A 22340-nucleotide genomic window follows, 5' to 3' on the forward strand; every position below is an offset into this window, starting at 1 on the left:
TAAAGCTTGCAGAAAAAGAACATGGACAAAACTTTCCTCTTTGTGTTGCTGTGAAGCTAAAGGGGGGAAAAGCTGTAGGCAGAAACAAACAAACAAACAAAGTAAAAACAAAACCAACCAAACAAACAAAAAAACACTTTTTCTAAAAGTGGAAAAAAGCAGAGTAAATAAGGAAAAAAATTCTCTTATTGCAAAAGTAATATAGTGAAAAAAAATCCTTTGTCCTTTAATATTAAGTACAATGTACTGTACTTACTAGAGATAAATAATTCTATACTGCTACATAAATAAATTCACATTGGAAAAAAATATTTTCTTCAGAGGTTTCTCCCAGCTGTGGGAGAAAATCCACAGGAAAAAGCACCACAGTTCAAAACAACAGTATCCTTGCACAAATTCAGAACTGAATAAATGTCACTTCAGCAAACTGAATTCACTCGTGTGGCCCATCTCTGGCTATGCAATGCTTGTTTCTTGGCAAGTATCTCTATGCTGCAAATAGCATCCTACATCTAACTTATTCTTAGGAAGTGATACAGAATTTTTCTGTCCTTATTGTGCACTTCAAAGGGTACAGACTGATTAGCAAGTATTCCTTTGGACAGTCTCTGCCTTCCACCACAGTGGTAAGCAATCAGGGAGGGAGAAACTAGCAGGGTACACAAAAGGTAGTGGATGCAATATAATGGGTGCAGAGCAGCAGGAACAGCAGAAAGATAAGAAGGACATCAAAGTAGTAAAATACTACAAAAGAGTATTCAGATTAGAAAAATAATCTCAATCACTTTTTTGTCCAAATCCTGCTACAGAATGGTGATTAATACTGGACCAAGAATGTAAATAATGAAGACACATCTGGTGATCTCAAGGTACCTCAAAAGTAGTGCAGTAAAAACAAAAGAAGACAGAAAAGCATTTTCTTAATGTTTTATCATGATGAAACTGTTTTAGAACTGAATATTTGGAACTTGCAACCAAAATATTTAATGAATGGGCTGAAAAGTACGCAGATTCCATGAAATCAATCTGGAAGCAACATTTTGTAAACAAAACCATATTCCACCAATTCCAAAAACAAATTCAATTCTTAGTTCCTACAGACTACGTGGAAAAATGCATCACTTTAACAGACCCTCAAACAACAGGTATATTAAACACTCTGCTAGACCCAGTAGACTGGATCTGGTCCTACATCTTTGCCACTACTCTAAAGCTTCCTTTGCAATTTATGTCCAGCAGTTAAAATGAGCCAGGAATGAATGAATAGCTAAACCAGATGAAGACGATTTGCAGTGGGGGACAGGATGGGTTCTGTGTCTCTTTCAACTTCCTAAGGCAGCAGCTAGTATGATGACAGAGTCAGAGCATGCCAAGGTTGGCTGTAAGGGAAACTTCTGCTTACTCAGTTCATGTGTTCTCATCCCTCTTGCTGTAAAATGGAAACATTTGGTTTAGAAGCAGTGTCTTCCCAGAATCAACATATTTAACTGCCAAGCCCTATAGGCTCAGAAAACGGGAGTTCTCTTTCAGCTCTCTTTTCCCCTCCCCCAGCAGAACCCAATCTCTGCAGAAGCACGTGCTGTAGTGAGAGGCAAAACTAGCTGTCTGGCAAGAAACTTTTTATTTCCATCCTGTCTCCCCAGACGAATTTGGTCTTCACCACAGAATGAGTTTGACAGCTCTGTGCTCCACCATGAATGATTAATTTGTTATGGGTGTCTAGTTTGACCAAAGATGGATTTGAACAGAAAAAGCCCTTGTATACTTGCTATTTGGTAAAGCTGCTTTAATGTAGGTGGAACCTCCTTCATCAAATCACTGAAAGCAAGAGAACCAAGTCTCATTTTTAAATGTCATTTTTTTCTCATTATAGTAATCCTCCCATGTATATCAAAACTGATAATGAGAAAATATCAATGACAAATAGTTTGTATTTGATTTAGAACAGAACCTGAAACTCAGACCTCTTCTGTATTGCCCTTGGTTGCCTTAAACTTATAGAAACTGTAAGAATAACTATATGTGAAGTATTCTTGAATAAAAATTTTTTACAAAGTTGTGGTATCTGATTAAACCAAGCAGCTGAAATAACAGAACCCTCCAAACAAGCACAGTGACAGATTACAGCCCAAAACATAGGCATACATGTGGCTGAGAAGCAATTTGATCTGTGTTCCCAGACAGGTTTCAGTAAACTTTTTTTTTTAAAATATCATACATATATATATTCAAAGAAAGATGTGTATGGGGAATGAAGCAGATGAGAAGGAAGAGAAGCACCATATGAAGCTGACAGAGAAGACAGAAAGAAGCATATGTCGTGACATGAAGACTATAACCCTGAAAAAATCTAAGGGTAAGTGCTGGCTTAAAGTCGCTTTGAAAGATAAGCTATGCAACGCCATTTGATTCTTCCCAAGATGAAGGAAATAGGATGTTGCATATTCACTGTGAATAAGTGGCAATGCATCAAAGAAATAGCCAACTCATCAATTTCTCATCTGAATGGAAAAAACATGCAGATATCTAAATTTGGTATAACGCTAAATTTAAGAAAGACAAAAAGAAAATTCTATGTTTAGTGTAAGATATCTAACCTGAAGATATCTAAACTGAAGTTATCTAAAATGGCTGCCCAAATGAGAAAAACAGAATTAGTTTGGTTTAAGGGCACAAACAGGATTTATAACAAAATAAATGGACATATTATAAATACTATTACTCTTTGTCTGAGATATGTAGGAGAAAATAAGATGATTCAATAATTTCCTTTTCTTGTAGGGGAGTTGATGCTAACACCTGCAAAAAATGGAGCAAAAGAATTTTTTTTTTTCTTCAAGAAGTGAAGGGAAAATATTTGTTAAAAAGATAACACTTTTGGAAAAAAAAATTCTGAAAACAGAAGGCCAGGACAGCTTGTACAATGTTTCTGTCTTTGTAGGAGTTTATTCAAGTGGTGAAGCACTCACATATAATTAATTTCTTCTTTGTAAACTAATAGCTAATTAAGAAGGAAACTGAAATGCAAGTAACCTATGACTTTATCTTTTTTTAAAGTCAGCTATCTTCTTCTTGCTAAAGACGTTTTGAAAAGAGCTTATGATAGCACATTTTAAATTCATAATTTGCAAATCTACAGAATTGCATTCATCAACCCCATGTTTTTTTCCTTAGTAATCACAGTGCTTCCAGGAGTTAAGTTAGTTCTTTGTTTTTTTATAAATGAACAAAAAGTAAACTTTATGACACATATATATTAAACATAGTAAATGGTGGTTGATGCTGTGTGGAAAAACAGTACCTGCAAACACAAAAGCTGGGGGACTTACAAATTAATTGTGCTGAATGTTCAACACTAGGAAAAATGTTCTCTACAGCTATATAATATTTCAGAAAATCAGATGTTAATATTTTATATCATAAGCGTCTTTGCTAAAGGACTTAAAACTCTTCCTTACCTTAAAACACACACACAGAGAAATAAAAACGTGTATGTATATATAAAATATATAATATATATACTACGTGGTGCAATTATCAGTATATCAGTGGCAGCAAATGGTGTATATCATAGAGAATTGAAGCTCTTACAAATCACACTCATTCTCCAAAAGTAGATTCTAACCTATCTTACCCATTTTGGATATCAAAAGGCATTGCTATTCCTAAACGTTTATCATGCAAAATTGGGTACCTATTTCTTCACCTTCCCCTCCTGGAACTTATAAGGATTTCACAGAATCACAGAATGGTTAGGGACAACTCCCACTAGACCAGGTTGCCCAAAGCTCCATCCAACCTGGCCTTGAACACTTCCAGGGATGGGGCATCCACAACTTCTCTGGGCAACCTGCTCCAGTGTCTCATCGCCCTTAGATGAAAGAATTTCTTCTGATTATCTAACCTAAATCTACCCTCTTTTAGTTAAAAGCTATTACCCCTTGTCCTATAACGACACTACCTGATAAAGAATCCCTCCCCAGGCTTCCTGTAGGCCCCCTTTAGTTACCAGAAGGCTGCTATAAGGTCTCCCCAGAGCCTTCTCAAGATGGAACAACCTCAACTCCCTCAGCCTGTCTTCATAGGAGAGGTGCCCCAACTCTGTGATAATTCCGTGCCCCTCCTCTGGACTTGTTCTAATAGGTTCATGTACTTTTTGAGCTGGGGGCCCTATAGCTTAGGCATATAGAATGCAGTACTCCAGGTGGGGTCTCGTGAGAGCAGCGTAGACGGGCCTTTGGCCTGCTGTCCACGCTGCTTTTGATGCAGCCCAGGATATGGTTGGCTTTCTGGGCTGCAGGCACACATTGCCAACTCAAATCGAGCTTCTCATCAAGCAACAATCCCAGGTCCTTCTCTTCAGAGCTGCTCTCAATCCACTCATCGCTCAGCCTGTATTTGTGCTTGGGATTGCCTTGACCCATCTGCAGGACCTTACACTTGGCCTTGTTGAACTTCATGAGGTTCGCACAGCCCCACCTCTCAAGCCTGTCAAGGCTTGGATGCCATCCCTTCCCACCAGTGTGTCATGTTTCTTTAGTTTGCAGTTTCCAACAATGTTCTCAGATTCAAGAGCTGAACAGGGAATTGGTGATGTGCTTTCAAAACTCTAAAAATTCTTCCTGACAGAAGTGATGTGGTCACTACAGAGGTCTAGATGTCTGGAATGCCAAACTATTTTTTTTTAGTAGCTCTCTTCCAGTTAAGACTGTATCTTCTGGGGCATAGGAAAGCATGGAGAGACTGCCAACACTGTAATTTTCCATCAAGAATCAAAAATCATTACTTTAAACATGTTTTGTCAGCATGTTGACAGCCGAGACAACAGGAATGTAAAATTTTAGATTACATCTTAATTTCCATTATATAAAAAGTACTGGAGAAACCACCTAATTAACAACAGGTTTTGATTTCTGTGCCTAAATAGTTTCCCGAGCCCTCTCTCTTTTCTGCACTTGAAGTCTTTTAAATCTGCTCACTGAGAACGAATGACCTTGGTTCTTAACAAGGTGTAGATGCTTTCCAACTGGTCATCTTCCCATATCTGGTGGTGTCATAGGCCTCTCCCTTTACAGTCCATTAGGTCTCTTAACAGAAAGTGCGCTTCTGTGATGGATTACCCAGTTGTCATGACACATGTGGTAGGACCTAAAGTGCAAGGACATGTGTCCTGTTCAGCTCCTGTGAATGGTGAACCCCACTTGGAGACCCTGTACTGTCAACTTGCTCACTTCTCTACGTTAAAAATTAGCCACAAGTAGCCTGTAGCTAAAAACCAACTAGGACAACAGCTGCACTATATGTGGCCAAAATGGGAAAGCGGCACTGCAAGAAACAGAAGTAAGCACACAGGGGAAGTGGCATGATAGGAATAAAATAGGAATTTATTTTTCTTGATATAAGAAATTTGATAGGTTTGTCAAAGGTGTCAAGCTGCTTCATGGCCCATCAAAAACTATCATGGACTAAAAAGCGAAAAAAAGCTGCAGCAGTGGTCTGTTGACACTTAGTATGCCTTCAACAATGCAAGAGAGGAAAGTTTTCTGACCCAAGGAGGAGATAGTCTACTGTAAGAATTAGTGACCAGTGACATGGAGAGGAACTGACCAAAGCCTGCAAAGTGTCTGCAACCGAACTTGAGGCACAACTTTTTAAAAAATTAAAAGACATTAAAAGGACTGAAAATTGCACTTATTTTCATCAGGTTCAAGTCTACAGATACACTACTTTAAGCCTCAACTAGAGATAACATGGTTGTTGAATCTTAATGTCATTTTTTTAATTACCACCAGAATGTCTGTGATGTTAGACTATAGAATTTCTTTAAGACTGAACTCCAGCTTAAACAAATAAAAATAAAATACATCTCCTTGGTCATCCAGGAAATTGTGTTTTCTTTGGAAGATATGAGGATGATGAATATGAAAAACTGCATTTTAGTTTACACTGTAAACTTCAAGAACCAACTAGACAGAATGACAAAAAGAATTAACAGTATACGTGGTATTTATAAAATGTTATTACTGATGTGTCAAGTCTATTATTCAAACATCTTTTCTAATAAGCTGAAGCTACATTCAGACAGTTTTTCCTTAAAGAAAGTATTTATCTATGGATTATATTTATTTATTTATTTTTTAATCAGCATATCAGTCTTAACTAGATTTTTACTGAAAAGGTTTCTCAGCTAAAATGGAACTTTTTGTTCTGCTCTGCCTGACTCAGAGCAGACAAACAGGATTCAAGAAGGAAATTAAACAAAAAAAAATTGATATTTGGGAGCAAAACTTCCTCAATCTCTATTGTTTGAGCTGTCCCAGTTTGAATAAATAATCAATTTATTAATTGGCTAGAATGCACAAAGAAAGAGACTTGCCAGTCTCTAGCTTTGCAGACAGGGCACTCAGATGACAGACCCAGGTTCAAGACCTTGCTCTGCGTGAAGGAAAAGAGTAATTTGAGCTCAGTTCTTCCACATGAAGGTCAGCACCTTAGCCACTGGCTATTTTTGTGATTCAGAAGAGCAAGGCTTTGTGTTTTTTTGGTATGACATATGAAAAAGTTTCATTTCATCTCTGTGTTGAATAGAATAAACTTATAAAAACAGTATTCAACACAGATCTGATTAAAATCTCAAATATTTTATCACATACTGTAAGAATTTTGTATTTTGGATCATGCAGTGTTTGTTTGTTTGTTTTGTTTTATTTGTTTGTTTTTACAGGAGCACCTGCAAAATTGAGTGCACTTTGGTTGCATTCAGTTTAGATGATAAATTCAAGCAGACATATAGGTTTTGCTTTAAGTGTATAGACTTTTTGCACAGCTGGTGTTAACTACTGTTTTGTAGTAGGACAGTTAAGTTTTACCAGTGGACCTTCCTGCTTCATCACTTGCACAGAAAAGATATAAACAGAAGAAAGTATTAGACAGCAACCCATGTGACTCGGTTCTGCTGGTTGTTCTAATACTGACTATAATGCTAGACATGTCATTTTGACTCTCTGATCTTTTGTTCACGCTTCCTTTGTTGACATCTGTATGGCAAGCTCTCTCTCTCTTAGTATCTCATTCAGAGCATTTCACTCAGAGAGGCTATAATACTGTTAGGAGCCTCAAAAGCTACTGATACACCAACAGTATCAGTATTATATCTGCTTTATAATTGACAAATACCCATTACAATTTATTTAAAATACGGTAAAATATTATGTTTGCAATCTATCAAGGAATTTTATCTTTGAATCTTTAGCAAAGAGGACTTTTCAAGAAACAGTTGAAGAAAAGACTAGCAGAGAAAGAATGTTTTAGCAATTCTAACTCCTACTATATTCATTTTTCAGTTATACAGTAACTGTTGCTCTTAAACTTCGAAATTAAAATTTAAACCACACATTTTATGTTTGCAGCTTACCTGTGAGAAACAGCTCCCCATGCACCATGCTTATTTGTTAGTATGTTGAGTATCTTCTGTTTTAGCTGATTGGCTGTAACATGGTCTCGATGCTTAGCAGCACTGATAAGATGATCACACATCTTCTCCTCCTCTCTTCTGTCAGCAGCATATTGAGCGCACTGTGACTAGAAATGAAAGTACAACTACTTGACAAAAGATAGGCTATTTAGGAGTCACCTTAAAATGGTTATGTACTAAAACTCTTTAAACATATCAAGAACCAACAAGCTCATTAAAATACTTTTAAGAGGAACAGACACACCATTCAATTTAAATGGTTCTACTACTATATTTAATTCACAAGAAAGGTGTCAGAACATGTAGAATTTAAAAGGCAATCAATGGCAAAAAAAATCTGAATTACAACTAAAAACTGTGCATCTCCATGTGTATGTATGTGAACATGGGTATGCCTTAAGTGCTGGTCTTGTAAAATTTTCATGTATTCTCAGGCATAAAATACAGGTATAACGTATGTATGACATAATATACAGTAAATGCTACTTCAAACCAATCATGCAGAAAAAAAAATAAATATATATATATGTATGCTGGGCTTGATTCTTAAACTTAATAAAATCTACAATTCAAATTAAAGAAATAAAAATATAACTATTATTATGGGTGCTAAAGGGAAACTCCTTTGACTATCAAATTAAGAAGTATATTTTCAGTCTTATATCATAAAATGAAAAAATTTCTTAACATACACACAACTTCTAAAATATCTTAATGGATAAAAAGTAACATCTTTACAACTGAGTAGGATCTAAAGTTTTTATAATGTTTCCTTTAACAGGTAATTAACTCTAAAATAAATGCTGTAATTATTCATGCAAATTCGTTTCTAAAATTGTCAAAACCGAATAACACATTTTAGTTTTGATAAATCCTTTATGTATAAGATCAATGTAAATTTTCCATTTCTTTTCTCAAAACCATGTTAAGATTAAATCCAATTTCTCCTCCCAGTAAAAATCCTTTCAAAATGTCTAAAGCAAATGTAGCTATAGTAATTAAAAGGAGTCAATTACATCATTTTCTAGGTGTAAATTACAAAAGCTTGTTTATTCTCAAAAGAGCTAATTTGAAAATTACCTATTTTAAAAGACCTACATTTTTGCATGCACAGATTATTGTGCACCATTTTAGAACGTTCAACCAATACTCACTACTGTAACACTTAGTGTTGAATAGACCACTATATTCTAATATTCTAAAAAGCAATTACAGTTTAGCATACCTCACGGTAGATTGTACTTATTCTTCATATTTCTGCACACTACCCTTTTTCTACTGATCGCATTAGTATTTGGTAAGATTTTAATAGTGGTCTTTCCACTATGCTATAGCCATTATTTCAAGTAATCTATCTGGAAAAGAACAATCATTACACTAATTCATAAAGGGTTAATTCATTTTTCAATTTATCTTCTTGTACAGTGAAGCACCAATTAGTACAATGATCTGCCTTAGTAATGAGGTTAATATTTCACCAGCTCATTGGACAGTAAAATTAAATTTTCATTTTTCTTCCTGAACAATTACAAAGGTTAACAAAATGGAAGTTAACTGCAAAGCAACCATTCTAGGAGGAATTTTTCCTGCCCTGACTGCAACTGTAGTCACAGGATAAAATTTACATGCTGGTCCAAGGCCTCCCCATTATGCAGGCAATGCAATAACTCAGTGCAGCTTGGGCCAAATAATTTCATCCATAATTATGCAATTAAAGTTTAAAAGGTAAAAATAAAATAGCCACTCACTTTTCTTGCTGAGAGCAACGATTAACATGTGCTAAACCCCAGAATATATACCAATACAGCTTATTAAAACAAAATGACAGATTTACAATTATGCAAGAGAAAACTACCAGAAATCTCTTTGTCCTTACTACTTTCAAGTAGGATGAATAATAAAATGTTTGGTTATATACCTACCATTATTAAAGGCAATATATAAAACATTCTTTCAGACTTTAACTGCCACCTTATTTAAGTACATCTGAGGTTCATATTTAACACAGACTACATATCATAATTTTCTTTTATGACTTTCAGATTTTATCTTATTCATCTGAAATATGTAGCTGAGGTTTTTCATGTGACAAATATAATGAAAAATTTCATATATGAAAAATGTGTTGGTTTCTTCACCAGACAATAAGACTGACTTAAGGCAATTCCTTTAGGGAATTTAGTTAATATTCTAAATCCTATTTGCTAACAGAAGCTGGAAGTTAATTGAATATTCTCATTTTGTATAGAGTTCTGACAGATCTTATAGCTCAATGTATTCTTCAAAGAACAGATAACTCAATCTTCTATTGTCATCTTAGGTTACTGCTTGATTCTGTGATAAATATCAAATGTTATTTATTGTTGAGGCAATATGAAACTTCACTCTGACACACACTTAATTGTAAATGTGATTTTATCTAAGTTTGAAATATCCAGTATATTCTTAGTAATAAAGTTGTTGCAATCCCATATGACAAGTGTCTGCTGTCTGCTCTGACAAAATGAAGTAAAGGTTATGTGTACTGAAAATGACAACAGATATCTCTGTGTCTCACACTTTTCAGCTAGGTCAAGGAGCACGAGAACTAGTACATCAAAGTGTACAGTTAAGAGAGCTGTTTCAATGAGATAGAAACCTCATCAAAACTAAGATTACTGGATTTCTAGCCACCAGGTGCTTGTTGACACTTTCTGACAGATGAATAAATTGATACAGCTATTTATTATCATTAATACTAAGTCAGTCTACCTCAATTCTAGGTCACTTCAGCATTAAAACACATGGAAAAGTGTGCTTGTACACATATATTTATATACAAATGTATGCAAACACAGGCAAGTTTGGAAATAATAAAAACAAGTGATGTTGAAATGTTGTATAAAGGCAGTTTAAAAATGCAAAATTATATTTGAGAAAGTCATGTCAAAAATATGAATTTTAACTGTATTTGACTACTTTTGCATGACTTTTTTTGGATAGGAACAAAATTAATCAATTAATCAAGGAATTAATCAAGAAATTAATTAAGGAATCATCAAAAACATGTTAAACACTGAACTTGAAAAAATGTTTTTGAAATAGCTTTTTTGTATATTTGCATCATTTTCAAGTAATTTGCTTTTAATTACAACACATTGATGAAAAAAGCAATTGAAATTTGACTCCTTTGAAGGGGCAAAAATTATAGATTTATGGGATCCAGCTGCTATGTTACTTCTTCCAATACTTAAAAAAGAACAGGCAATATAAACACATTGTCAGTAGTTAATGATTAGTTAGTTAATGATTAGTTAATGACTAGTAGCTAAAATATGTATTATCATGTTTCAGTATGTAATTTATAGAAAGTGAATTCTCTAAGGAGATCCAAAATGTGAAGTATCCTAACAAAAATATCATAAAATACAAATTATAACAAAACATTTATATTTCTTAATTTTTTGAAATGCCTTATATATATTAGCTGTTTTTCTTTCTTACTGAACTTACTGTTGATAAAATCCAACAGAAATAATTAGTAATGTGACTTGCATTACTATTTGCAATAAATCAGAAAACTTCTTTGTGAAACTAAAGGGTCTGCCATACCAGTTTAGCAGACATTCTGATTAAGGGATTTCTTCAAGCTGTAAACGTTTTCATGAATTTCAGTGAGGAGATGAGAAATTAAACCAGTTCCTTGTGTTTGACATTTACCAAGGCTTTTAAAAACTAGTTTTGAAATGTCTTCAATATAAATTTCTTTCTTGGAAGAAGAAAATCTTTATTGCATGGGGTTACAGTCTAGGTGACAACTGAGTGAAAACAGAAAAGCAAAAATGCATCAACTCTTAGGCTTACCTCAAACTCAGCATGCTTGTGGACATCTTCAGCTCTTTGTCGGTTCAAAATAAATTCTGCTTCATTTGCAACACGCACTATATGATCTTTCATTGCATGACATAATAACCTAAAATAAGAAGAATCAAAATCAACCTTTGTATTTGAGGTACTTATATAAGTTATTTATTACTTAAAATGAAAAAAGTCATGAAATTAGTACAATGTAATTGCTAAATTAGTTGACATGAAAAAATTACCTTTATTCAAAATTTTTGGTATTTGCAAGTACACAAAGAAATTATGTCACATGGAAAAAGCTTGCTATTTCTTATTGAAGGGAAAATATGGAAGTATATTTCTAGTATGTTTTTAACAGAAGTCTTAATATGAATATTGCAGCATCATTTAAAAAACCTAGACAACTACTTAAACTCTTACTGATACCATTATATCATTAAATATAAATATTCCCTTTCAAAGTCTTGAAAAATCATGACGTTGAGATTTAAGATTCTATTAAAATTGCAAAATAATATAAATATCTCCCATATGTTTTTAAAACAATGAAGTAAAAAATGTATCATGTTTCCAAGGTTTTTACAATATCAGGAGTAGACAAATTTTACTTAAAAAAAAAAAGGGGGGGGGAAAAAGATTAAGATTAACTTGAGACTGAGGATTTCAATCAGATATGTTAAATTAAGACTCAGAAAAAACATCAAATACATACATATAGTAAAATTGCAACATAAACAACACTGCATTATTAATAATGTTGATGTCTCACTGGACAGGAAGAATGGAACCAACTGGTTTCTTGTCCCTACTGTCCATACCTAAGATTGTTCACTCTATTCAAAATTGCTTTGCTCTTCTTACAAGCAGGGAGGAAATATCTTTCAGGATGCAAAGATCTGACACGACTGTCTGTTTAGGATCAGGAAGAACTGTTTCTCTTTGTGCCAAATGGGCACGTGGTCTAGGATTTTCCTTTCTGCAGCATCAGAGAAGCACACAAATTCAGATATTCCAATATTAAGAACATGAAGTTACTAGTCAATCCCACCCTAAGGTTGGGTGCTTGGGAGCACCACAAATCAAAGTCATAATTATTAGAAATGGAATCCATGATTACTGCGTGTTATACCCATAAGGTGAAAGACTTGAACTCTATTTTTGCCTCCTTCGGTGTGATCTGCCATTTGTGAAGGAAGAAAATCACTTTCCTTGAATGTTTAATATGGATATGTGGCATGGAAAGACATGAATATTGGGACCTCTGTTTAGAGATAAGGACAAACAAACTTGGATCAAGGTTTCACAACAGATACTCATCCTTTTAATAAGTCTTTTTGATATTTCTTTGCTATTGTTCTTCAAATTAAAAAGTTTTTGACAAAGCATAGGCTGAAAGACTGAAGTTGCTTCCATTGTCCTCTTCAAAATTTAGCTGTATTTTTAAATCTACCCTATTGAAAGATATGCTTTAGTATTTTATTAATATAAAGTATTCAGATAAATGGATTATGTGTGAGTATTCATGACTTTAACAAGATTCTCTGATATGAGAAAATACTAGAATTGAGCGTTTACCATCTCCAGTCAAATTTTACATCGCAGGTCTTCTTGAACTTTTCCTTACGACATTAATGAGCAGGGATCAACTAGCAAGGATTTAAAAACTGAACACACAGATTTCAAGTGTCTACTAACTGCACATCCCTTCTGAAGGAATAAATCAGTGAGTTACTCAAGCACTGTGCAAATTCAGTATCTCTGAGTCAGTTTTGGCCCAGGCAGGATTTCCATTTCAGGATGGCTTCAGGTGACATCAATAGGTTTCTCCCTACTACCTGGAATTTGGTGAGAAAATATAGACACTAGCTCGGATCCGCTGGGTTTATTATTTCGGACATCTGGACATGGCTTTTATGCCTCAAAAAATAATCTAAGATGCTTCTGTTCATGAACTGGTCTCCAAAAGGGCAATGATAAATACATACTACCTTCATCTTAGTCGTCTTTATCTGTCATAAGAAGCATTCACACTCTCTGAGTGCCCATTTACACATTAAAACACCTACAGGGGGCTTCAAATAGATTATCAGAGAATGTTAATTTTGCAAGTTATAAACCAATCTCTTGCCAATATTCAGGGAAAAAATATATATGTACAAACAAAAATCTGTCAACACTGGCATCTCTCTGCTTTACAGAAAAATGAAAAAAATTATAGACATGCAGAGATGATTCAAATCAGATGGCTGAAACTGCTGGTGACCCAAGTTCTATCTCCAACCCCTCTAATGGACCATTCTGCTCCACAGTGTGAGAACTCTGATCCTTTTGGGAACAACTTTAGAGTTGCCGCAGCTTTTGGACACCACAAATTTACCCAGATTTCAGGTAACCTGGAAATGCTGCAAATCTTTAGGGTCCACAGTTCTAAAGTAAAGGAAATGAAAAATAAATGGGAACCAATGAGTATGCCTGAGCACACGGTCCTGACTGCCTACAACACTCAAAGTACTAGCTTTCCCCCAACTCATTTTGGGCATGGTTCAAGGTACTGTGCACTGAGGATGCATAGATAAGACCAAATCAACTTAAATTCTTTCCAGGAACGTTGTGCAGGTGTTTTCATCCCATACCCCAGCACACGTAGAACATACCATCATTCTAGAGGGTAGCCCTTATATTATTCAAAAAAAATCTGAACTAAATGGGCAAAATGAAGTGAAATGGGAACTATACAGACTCCAGGGAAGACCTAGACTGAGTGGTCTGTAGGACAGATGCAGACACTCTGCTCTCAGGTGCTAACCTTAAGTCGTATGAACATAGGCTAGTCCAGGCTATTTGGTTTTATTTAAAACTATAGACATACCTTCTCTCTTCCTTATTGTTTGTTGACAAAGCTCTTATCTATGGAATCTCTCAGTATTATTTTAACTGTTTCTTGCCTGCTATTTCATGTACTCACATGCCTACTACTGAGGGCAATCTCTTCAAGAAAAAGACAAAAAAATGTTTGTATGGTAGTCAGCACATTGTGATTATGATAAAAGTGAGGCCATGACCTATCAATACTGTACGAGCATTAAACAATATTGTACCAATAAGTGCTAATAAGAGACATATAGTGATTCACTTATATACAAACATTGGAGATAGAACTTCAAAGACTAGGTAAACTATGCTTTTGCATCTAGAAGACTAATAAGAACTACTGTAGTCGTAAAATCCTTTACCAGAAAAACAGCCTTGAAAAAGAGAAAAGTTCAAATCTAGGCCATTGACAAGAAATTTTGCATGTCATGATGTTTTGATTTGTAAGTGCAAGAATGTAGGGCAGAAAACAGAAGCATAATGCATCAAGACATTTAAATATTTCATCTTACTTTTGAAAGGAAAGGCAGCTACTGCAAAGTCAGGGAAGTGATGCCTCACAGAGGCTTTTGAAAAGGAGCTTGCTTATCTGTTTGCTGTATTTGTTCAAGGAAACTTGTTACCATCTCAAATTGAAAAACACTACTTAAAAAAAAAAAAAACAACACTTTTTTGCTACTGATTTTTACTTCTAACAGGAAGTTATTCTGTATTTTCAAGCTGCTTTTCACAGAATCATGGAATCACAGAATAGTTTAGGTAGCCAGAGGCCCCCGGAGGTCAACTAGTCCAACCCGCTTGCTCAGGTAGGGATACATAGATCAGGTTGTCCAGGACCATGTCCAGGTGGTGTTTGAAGGTCTTCAAGGAGGGAGATTCCACAACCTCTCTGGGCAACTTGTGCCAGAACAACGTCACTGCACAGCACAGAAGCACTTCCTGATATTCAGAGGGAACCTTCAATGTGCTAGTTTGTGCCCATTGCCTCTTGTCCTGGCACTGGGTACCAGCAAAAAGACGCTGGCTCCATCCTCTTTGCCCTCTCCCTTCAGCGATTTATAGACATTGATAAGATCCTTCCTGAGCCCCCTCTTCTCCAGGCTGAACAGTCCCAGCTCTCCCAGCCTCTCCTTATAGGAGAGATGCTCCAGTGCCTTCATCATCTTGGTGGCCCTATATTGGACTCCCTCCAGGATGTCCAGGCTTCTCTTGTACTGGGAGACCTAGAGAGGGACACAGCACTCTAAATGTGGCCTTACCAGTGCTGAATCTAGTGGAAGGATTACCTCTCTTTACCTGCTGGCAATACTTTGCCCAATGTAGCCAAGAATAACATTAGGCTTCTTAGCAGCAAGGGCGTATTTTTGGTTCATGTTCAGCTTGGTGTCCACCAGGAATGCCAGGTCCTTTTCTTCAGAACTGCCTTCCAGCTGGGTGACACCCAGCACATACTGACACCTGGAGTTGTTTCTCGCCAGGGCCAGCACTCTGCACTTATCCTTGTTGAACTTCATGAAATTTTTGTCAGCCCACCTCTCCAGACTGTCAAGGTCACTGTGGATGGCTGCGTGGTCTTCTGGTGAGTCAGCTTCTCCACTCATTTTTGTGTCATCCCTGCATTTCCTGAGGGTGCACTCTACTCCATCGTCCAGATCGTTAACAAAGATGTTAAACAGGACTGGACCCAGTATTGAGCCTTGGGGTACTTCTCTTGTTATGGGCCTCCGAGTAGAGTTCACACTACTGACCACTACCATCTGGGCCCAGCTATTCAGCCATTTTTTGATCCACCTTGCTGTCTGCAAATCCAGCTCATACTTCAACAGCTTCTCTATGACAATCTTATGGGGTACACTGTCAAAGGCCTTACTGAAGTCCAGGAATACAATATCCACTGCTCTTGTCTCATCCATCAGGCTGTTCATTTTATTATAGAAGCTTATTAAGTTAGTCAGGCATGAATTTTCCTTAGTGAATCCATGCTGACTACTCCTGATGATTTTCTTCTCTTTCATGTGTCTGGAAATAGTTTCCAGGATTAGCTGTTAAATCACCTTCCCATGGACTGCGGTGAGGCTGACCAACCTGTAGTTTCCCATGTCCTCCTTCTTGCCCTTCCTGAAGGAGTGACATTTGCTTTCCTCTAATCTTCAGGTTCATCTCCTAGTTGTCTCTCAGTTGCCTGGGTAAATCCTACTAACTCAATCACATGCATGGCACAAGATTAAAATAAAAGAAATCTCAGACTTTTCTGGCATGAGAACAAGTGCTTATGACTATCTTGTGGATCGTCATTGAAAAAAAAAAAAAATTCAGAAAGGATCCCAAACCAGGAAAAATCTCACACTTGATAGTATCGAAGACTGCTGATGAATTAAAAAAAAAAAATTTAAAAAAATCCTTCAATCCACTGCAAATAAGAGAGAGGGACAAAGATCTGAAATTGTACTCCTTCACTACAAAATGCAGTTACATCATACAAATTCCTTCATAAACTGTCTTTAGTTTATGAAATGTGTTTTCATGAAATCTGGCTCATAAATCTTTGATTTGTGAAAATGTGATCAAGGTTCTTGCCTCCAGCACAGCTTTAGAAACTCCTCTGAAAGTTAAAATTCTTTCTTTACTTTCCAGTCCAAATGTATTCTTCAGTAGTCTTTATTGTTTCATGTTTATGCAAATATTTGCCTTAGTTTTAATTCTTGTTCTTTCTTACGACCTTCTGATATTCCATCTGTCCCTACTTTACTAGCCTAAATAATACAGCTCTCTTTAACTTTTCTTTTATGCCAGAATATTTAGTAAAAATTGTCTTTTGGGGTTTACTCATCTCAGAGACTGATTTCACCTTTCCTCACTGTGCATAGCCCAGACTGGCAGCATTATTATAGACAAATTCTCAGCATTATTTACATAGTAACAGTAATGCTGCAGTATCTCAATGGTAATATCTTTTCTGACGCAAATCTAGAATAGTATTTTCCTTTTGCTTATCTCTATATTCTACAATTTTCTACAAGAAAATTTCTATGATAGACTGGTCTTTTACCTCTTCAGACATTTCCAAAAGATTAACCAATTCTCTAGCATATATGCTCAAGAACAAAAACTTCATGTTTCATACTGCTACATTATATAATATGTAAATACCTTATAATAATGTTGTTATTATAACAATATCATTATCAATACAGGTCTGAAACCCATCCAATATATCTATATATATATATATATATATATTTCAGTCATCTGCTCAATTATGTTTCCCATTCACAGATTTTTATGGAGCACTCCTTTTCAGATAAAATTCTATTCTCTGCATCTTTCCCAAACCATCCTATGACACTGGAGTGACCAATCCACATAATGAGGAGCTTGAGGTACAAAAAATGCATATGCACTTGCTAAATAGAGGGGAAAATCTTAAATTTGAGAGCAATACCACTTTTATTCTTCTTTGGAAATAAAACATATCCTTTAGTGACACTTCCTTATCACTGACAATTGAACATTTCTTGTGACTGAATCGTACCCAATGTTCTTATTTACTCTTGTAAATCTTCATCCTATACAAGGTGTTTTGAGAGTGGCTAATAGATGAACATCAGTCCATGCTGATGTTGAGATAGAGATGAATTTGGCCCTTTAGTCTTGCTTATTAATCCCCATACAAGTAGTCCTCCCACGGGGCTAAGGAGTTGTCTGAGAAGTGTCACCACAGACTTGCTGTACTTTTTATAATGTTTCCTAGTCATTTGTGATTGACCAAACCAGAATTGGTCTAGAAAAGGTTTTGGCTTTATCCATTTATTCAGTTGTACCAATGAAACTCCTACCAAAATTGAAGCCAAATGTGTTGCCCTGTCCTTCCTCAGATGAGCTGATCTCAGTCAGGACCTGATAATCAGCAAAACTTTTATCCTTTGAGCTGCAATTCTTACAGGATAAGGTAAAGATGAAACAGTAACTTGGTAACTTATGGTTTCTTTTTATCAAGACAAACTTGATTTCTATTAATGCCAACAAATTTATGAACCACGGTTAAAGCTCCCTTATTAGGAAATGGGTTTGATTTGTTTTTAGACTATATCAAATGATTTCCAGTAAAGAATCCACCAACAAAGTAGTCTGAGGTCATTTATGACTCAAATCCTGGTACTCTTCTACAGGGAAGTGAGTTTTCTGTACAGATGGGTGTGAAATTTCTAGCTGAACGTATGGAAAATGGAAATAAAAACTAGAATTTAGATATGCCAATGCTGAAAAATAAGCATGATGGGGCTGCAATATCTGTAAGAATGCAAGTACTGAGCAGGCTTTTCCTCACCTAAAAACTGAAGTATCTCAGATTTATGGCAGAGAGCACATTGAGTGAGGGAACATCTCAGGACATGCTGATTCATAAACATGAGTTATTTGCAAATGTTGTTTAGGAGTATGCAAGAAGTTATTTAAAACCATGTAGTTTGCTTTCCGTAATTGTGTCCTCAGTAAGGTTACTTTAGAAGTCTAGAGCACTTACAGTTTAAAGCAAATTGTGAAAAAGTATGTGTAAACAATTAGATGTCCAGTGTTTCAGACACTTTAAACACTTTAAACACTTTTAAAAAGGCTGGACTGGGGAGTTCCACATTCTAAGAAGTCACTCAGGTAAATAATAAGAGCCTGGGACAATACCTTTTGGATTTTTGGAAACAGAGACAGTGCTAAGACTATACCCAACTGCCCAAACTGTCCCAAACTGTCTTGGAAACATGCAGAAACTGTAACATGCTTGCAAACAGATTTAAATTTTAATTGGGATACGTTGTGACAAACAGAGCTATTTTTACACCCATCAAAAATGCAGGATGAAAACTTGTATTTCGTTATTCTAAGCTGACTCTTATCTTGCAGTCAGTTATTCCTAGTAGTAATCTCACACACAGAGAAAGAGGGCTCTTAGCTGTTATACTGCTAGATAAAACAATTGTGCTTATGTTACTCAATCTTTCTTTTGTTTGAGATAAACTAAAAAAGCAGATCAGTCCCAAGCAGTAACTTTCAAAACAGATTACAAAATGAACATTTGTTATAATTTAGCTAAGGTCTTGCTTCCTCTACTCATTCCTGAAGTTCTGCCAACTCACATGTCCAGGGAAACAGATGTTTCTCTGACTTACTTTCATCAGATGCCCACAGCTTAATTTTTCCAAGAAGCAGCCTGGAAATATGCCACTTTTCACCAAACACAGTTGTTTTGACAATTATTACTCTTAATGGAATTCATAAGAAATGAAACCTATCATTGAACTTGGTACCTATAATAGGATTCATATACTAGCCTGACTTGAACAGTTTGAAGTTCTACAAGATGAGGTGCTGCTGTAAATACTTTGAAAGTAAATTCCCATAAACTTTAGAAGGTAATGTCTGGCACAGAGGCCCGATTCTTGCAAAAGGGGAATGATGAAGAATTTACTAGAGAAAAGTTTGAAAGTACAACATGCAAAGACCAGCTACTGCTCTACAACATGAACACACTGGCAAGATAAACTTTATGGAGAGTAACCATTAATGTTTCAGAAATTCCACAGAACCAGTAAGAGTCATTGTCACTCAGAGTTGACTAAAAAGAATCTAATCCACTCCTGATAAAGCCTTTCTACTTTGTGTAAGAATTTTTTAAATCAAGATGAAACTGTCTCTTTAAAACAGAGATCATTTAGTAAACATCCCAAAACAACAGCTACAACTGAGATGGCCTGCATCTCAGAATCAGCCTCAGCTTTGAGATATGACCTGATCAAGGAAGACTAGAAGGCTGGAAGTTGCTTCAAAAACTGAAACAGGTCTAAGAACTCCACTGAACCTACTATACTGAATATATGAGTGAATAAATGGTATTCATAACAGTGTATGGTTTGTCCAACACATACTGACTACTAGTCTGGAGGCAGGGCAAGGACATCTGTAGTAAAGAATGTGAAATTATATAAAAAGTTAATCTAACAGGGAGCTCAAGCTCATGCCTCAGCTGGCACAGAAATACAAACATTCAGTGCCTAATTTTATGTAAGTATCTATGACAGGAATCTTCTACAGATGGAAGAAAACATTTACGATGAATTTCCATAGAACAGCCATTCACAGTTAATAAAGGATTCCTCCAATCAGAAGTTACTCTTGGTGAGGCTAACAGTACAGCAACAGAATTTGGCTACATCTGTCAAAGAGAAAACGATCAAACACCTTTTTTCATATTTACATAGTGTACCTCCGTGCTATTTTCTGCCTGGATTTGCATACATTGGATTTTGCATATCAGACTGGAATCCTTTGCGAACTGTTCTGTTAGCCCTCAGCTATATAGTAACCATGATGCCTGAAGACCATGTGATCTTGCATTTCTAGATGATTCAGATGAGCTCCCTGTTCTGACCTCAAGGTTTCCATGATTAAGACCACTGTCAAGACAGAAGCCAGGAACCCCATCTTTTCTCCCTGTAAGCTTGGACTCAAATACTAAATGAGCTCTTCAAGGTGTATTTAGGTAACTAGCTGCAAATGCAAGTCATAAATCAAAAATGATTGATGTGGTGCAAATGGCACCACAGGTATACCTTTGAACACTGGGCTTGAGCATTTAAGAGTTGCAGACAGTGAACTCAATTACCACAAACCAAACTTAACAGAACTGCCAAACTGCAATAAAAGATGTCCAAAAGAAAGTTTTCTGCAGTTACCCAACAATCCTAATTGAGGTGACATGGAAAGAATGCAGCGTAAGTCTTTGTTAATCTTTTTTCAGGATTTAATCGGTAATTCATCTACATTTAAATAAACACAAATTTCCAGTCTTTTCAAACATTCTGCCACTCGTTCCAGGAAATTGGTGAAAACTCTTAACACTACAGGGTTTAAAAGAAAAAGGCTTCCTGTGAATTTTAAGTATGTCTTGAGGTCCAGGTAGGTCAATATGTAAAAGTGTGTATTTTCATGGCAACAGGCAGAAATCAGACTTAGGTAGAGATGAAATTACAGAAATAAAGCTTATAATTTTAAATCTGAGAAGAAATACAGTCTCATGTTTCCTCAAATTTCTGTTATGATCAGACTACTCCTGCTATTGAAAAAGAGGAAATTTTGAGAAGAAAAAGAAAAAAAGGAAAGGAAATGATTTTAGATGAAAGCACAAGGTCATCCCTTAATAGATTAGTGTTGTGAAAATATAAAGGGTGAAGAAAATGTAAGTGGAATGAGGATAGAAATCCATACCTGGAAGACTAATTGATAATGATCTGTAGCATCTATCTCTGAGACAGGCTAGACCCCTGAGATACTGCATTTGCCAAAGGCATAAAGGTAATGTACAACCAGTTAACTGCAACCCTTGGAACCCAATCCCATAGCCAGTTTTCTACATATTTAGTTGTCTACCCATACAGACTCTACCATTCTAACTCTGATACCTGAGTACTGTGGGAGACAGTATGGAAGCCTAGCTAATGACAAGATAAATGATGTCCACTGCTCTCTGCATGTTCACAGATCTAGTTCTTTCATTATAGAAGACAAACAGGTTGGTCAGGAATGGTTTAGCTTTCATAAATCCAAGTTGACTTTTCTCAATCATTTTCTCCTTCGTGTGGTCAGAAATATTCCAAAAGGATGTGCTCCATGATTTTCCAAGGGATAGAAGAGAAGCTGACAGGCTTACAGTTCTTTGTCTTTTTTGGACTATTTTGAAGATGGTTGCAACATTTGCATTTCTCGAGGCATCACTGATCTTCCCCAATTTCATTGACTTTTCAGAGATGATAGTGAGATCCCTTGCAAGAACTCTCTTTACCACTGGACAGCTTCTCTAAAGGAATTCTTGACTCAGTCCTCATGCACTACTTGTAGTTCTCCTTGAACCATTTCACTAAACACAGAGGCTTGGTGAAGACTAAGGCAAGTAAGGCATTGAGCACCTCAGCCTTATCTGTCACTAAATCATCCACTCCATTCAACAACAGACAGTGTTTTCCTTGGTCAGCCTTTTACTGCTAATGAAGTGGCAGAATCACTTACTGCCCTTAATACCTTTTAGATGTCTCATTTCCAGTTGAGCCTTGACCTTCCTGACATCATTCCTTACATGCCCCAGCAATGTTTCTAAATTCTTCCT

At 36.0% G+C, this 22340-nt stretch overlaps 1 protein-coding gene across 13 annotated transcripts in view; it reads right to left on the reverse strand.

Moving 5' to 3' along the window:
- NBEA (neurobeachin) overlaps positions 1 to 22340 on the reverse strand; it is a 518392-nt gene that overhangs the window by 232060 nt on the left and 263992 nt on the right. For all 13 annotated transcript variants that reach the window (XM_080568262.1, XM_080568264.1, XM_080568263.1 and 10 more), the window contains 2 exons: positions 11318 to 11426; positions 7415 to 7581 (listed from right to left, as the gene is read on the reverse strand). In XM_080568262.1, coding sequence (XP_080424388.1) covers positions 7415 to 7581; positions 11318 to 11426 — 276 coding nt within the window. The remainder of the gene's footprint in view (positions 1 to 7414; positions 7582 to 11317; positions 11427 to 22340) is intronic.

The sequence above is a fragment of the Anser brachyrhynchus genome, assembly GCF_964034855.1.
Source record: "Anser brachyrhynchus genome assembly, chromosome: 1".
Classification (NCBI taxonomy): Eukaryota; Metazoa; Chordata; class Aves; order Anseriformes; family Anatidae; genus Anser; species Anser brachyrhynchus.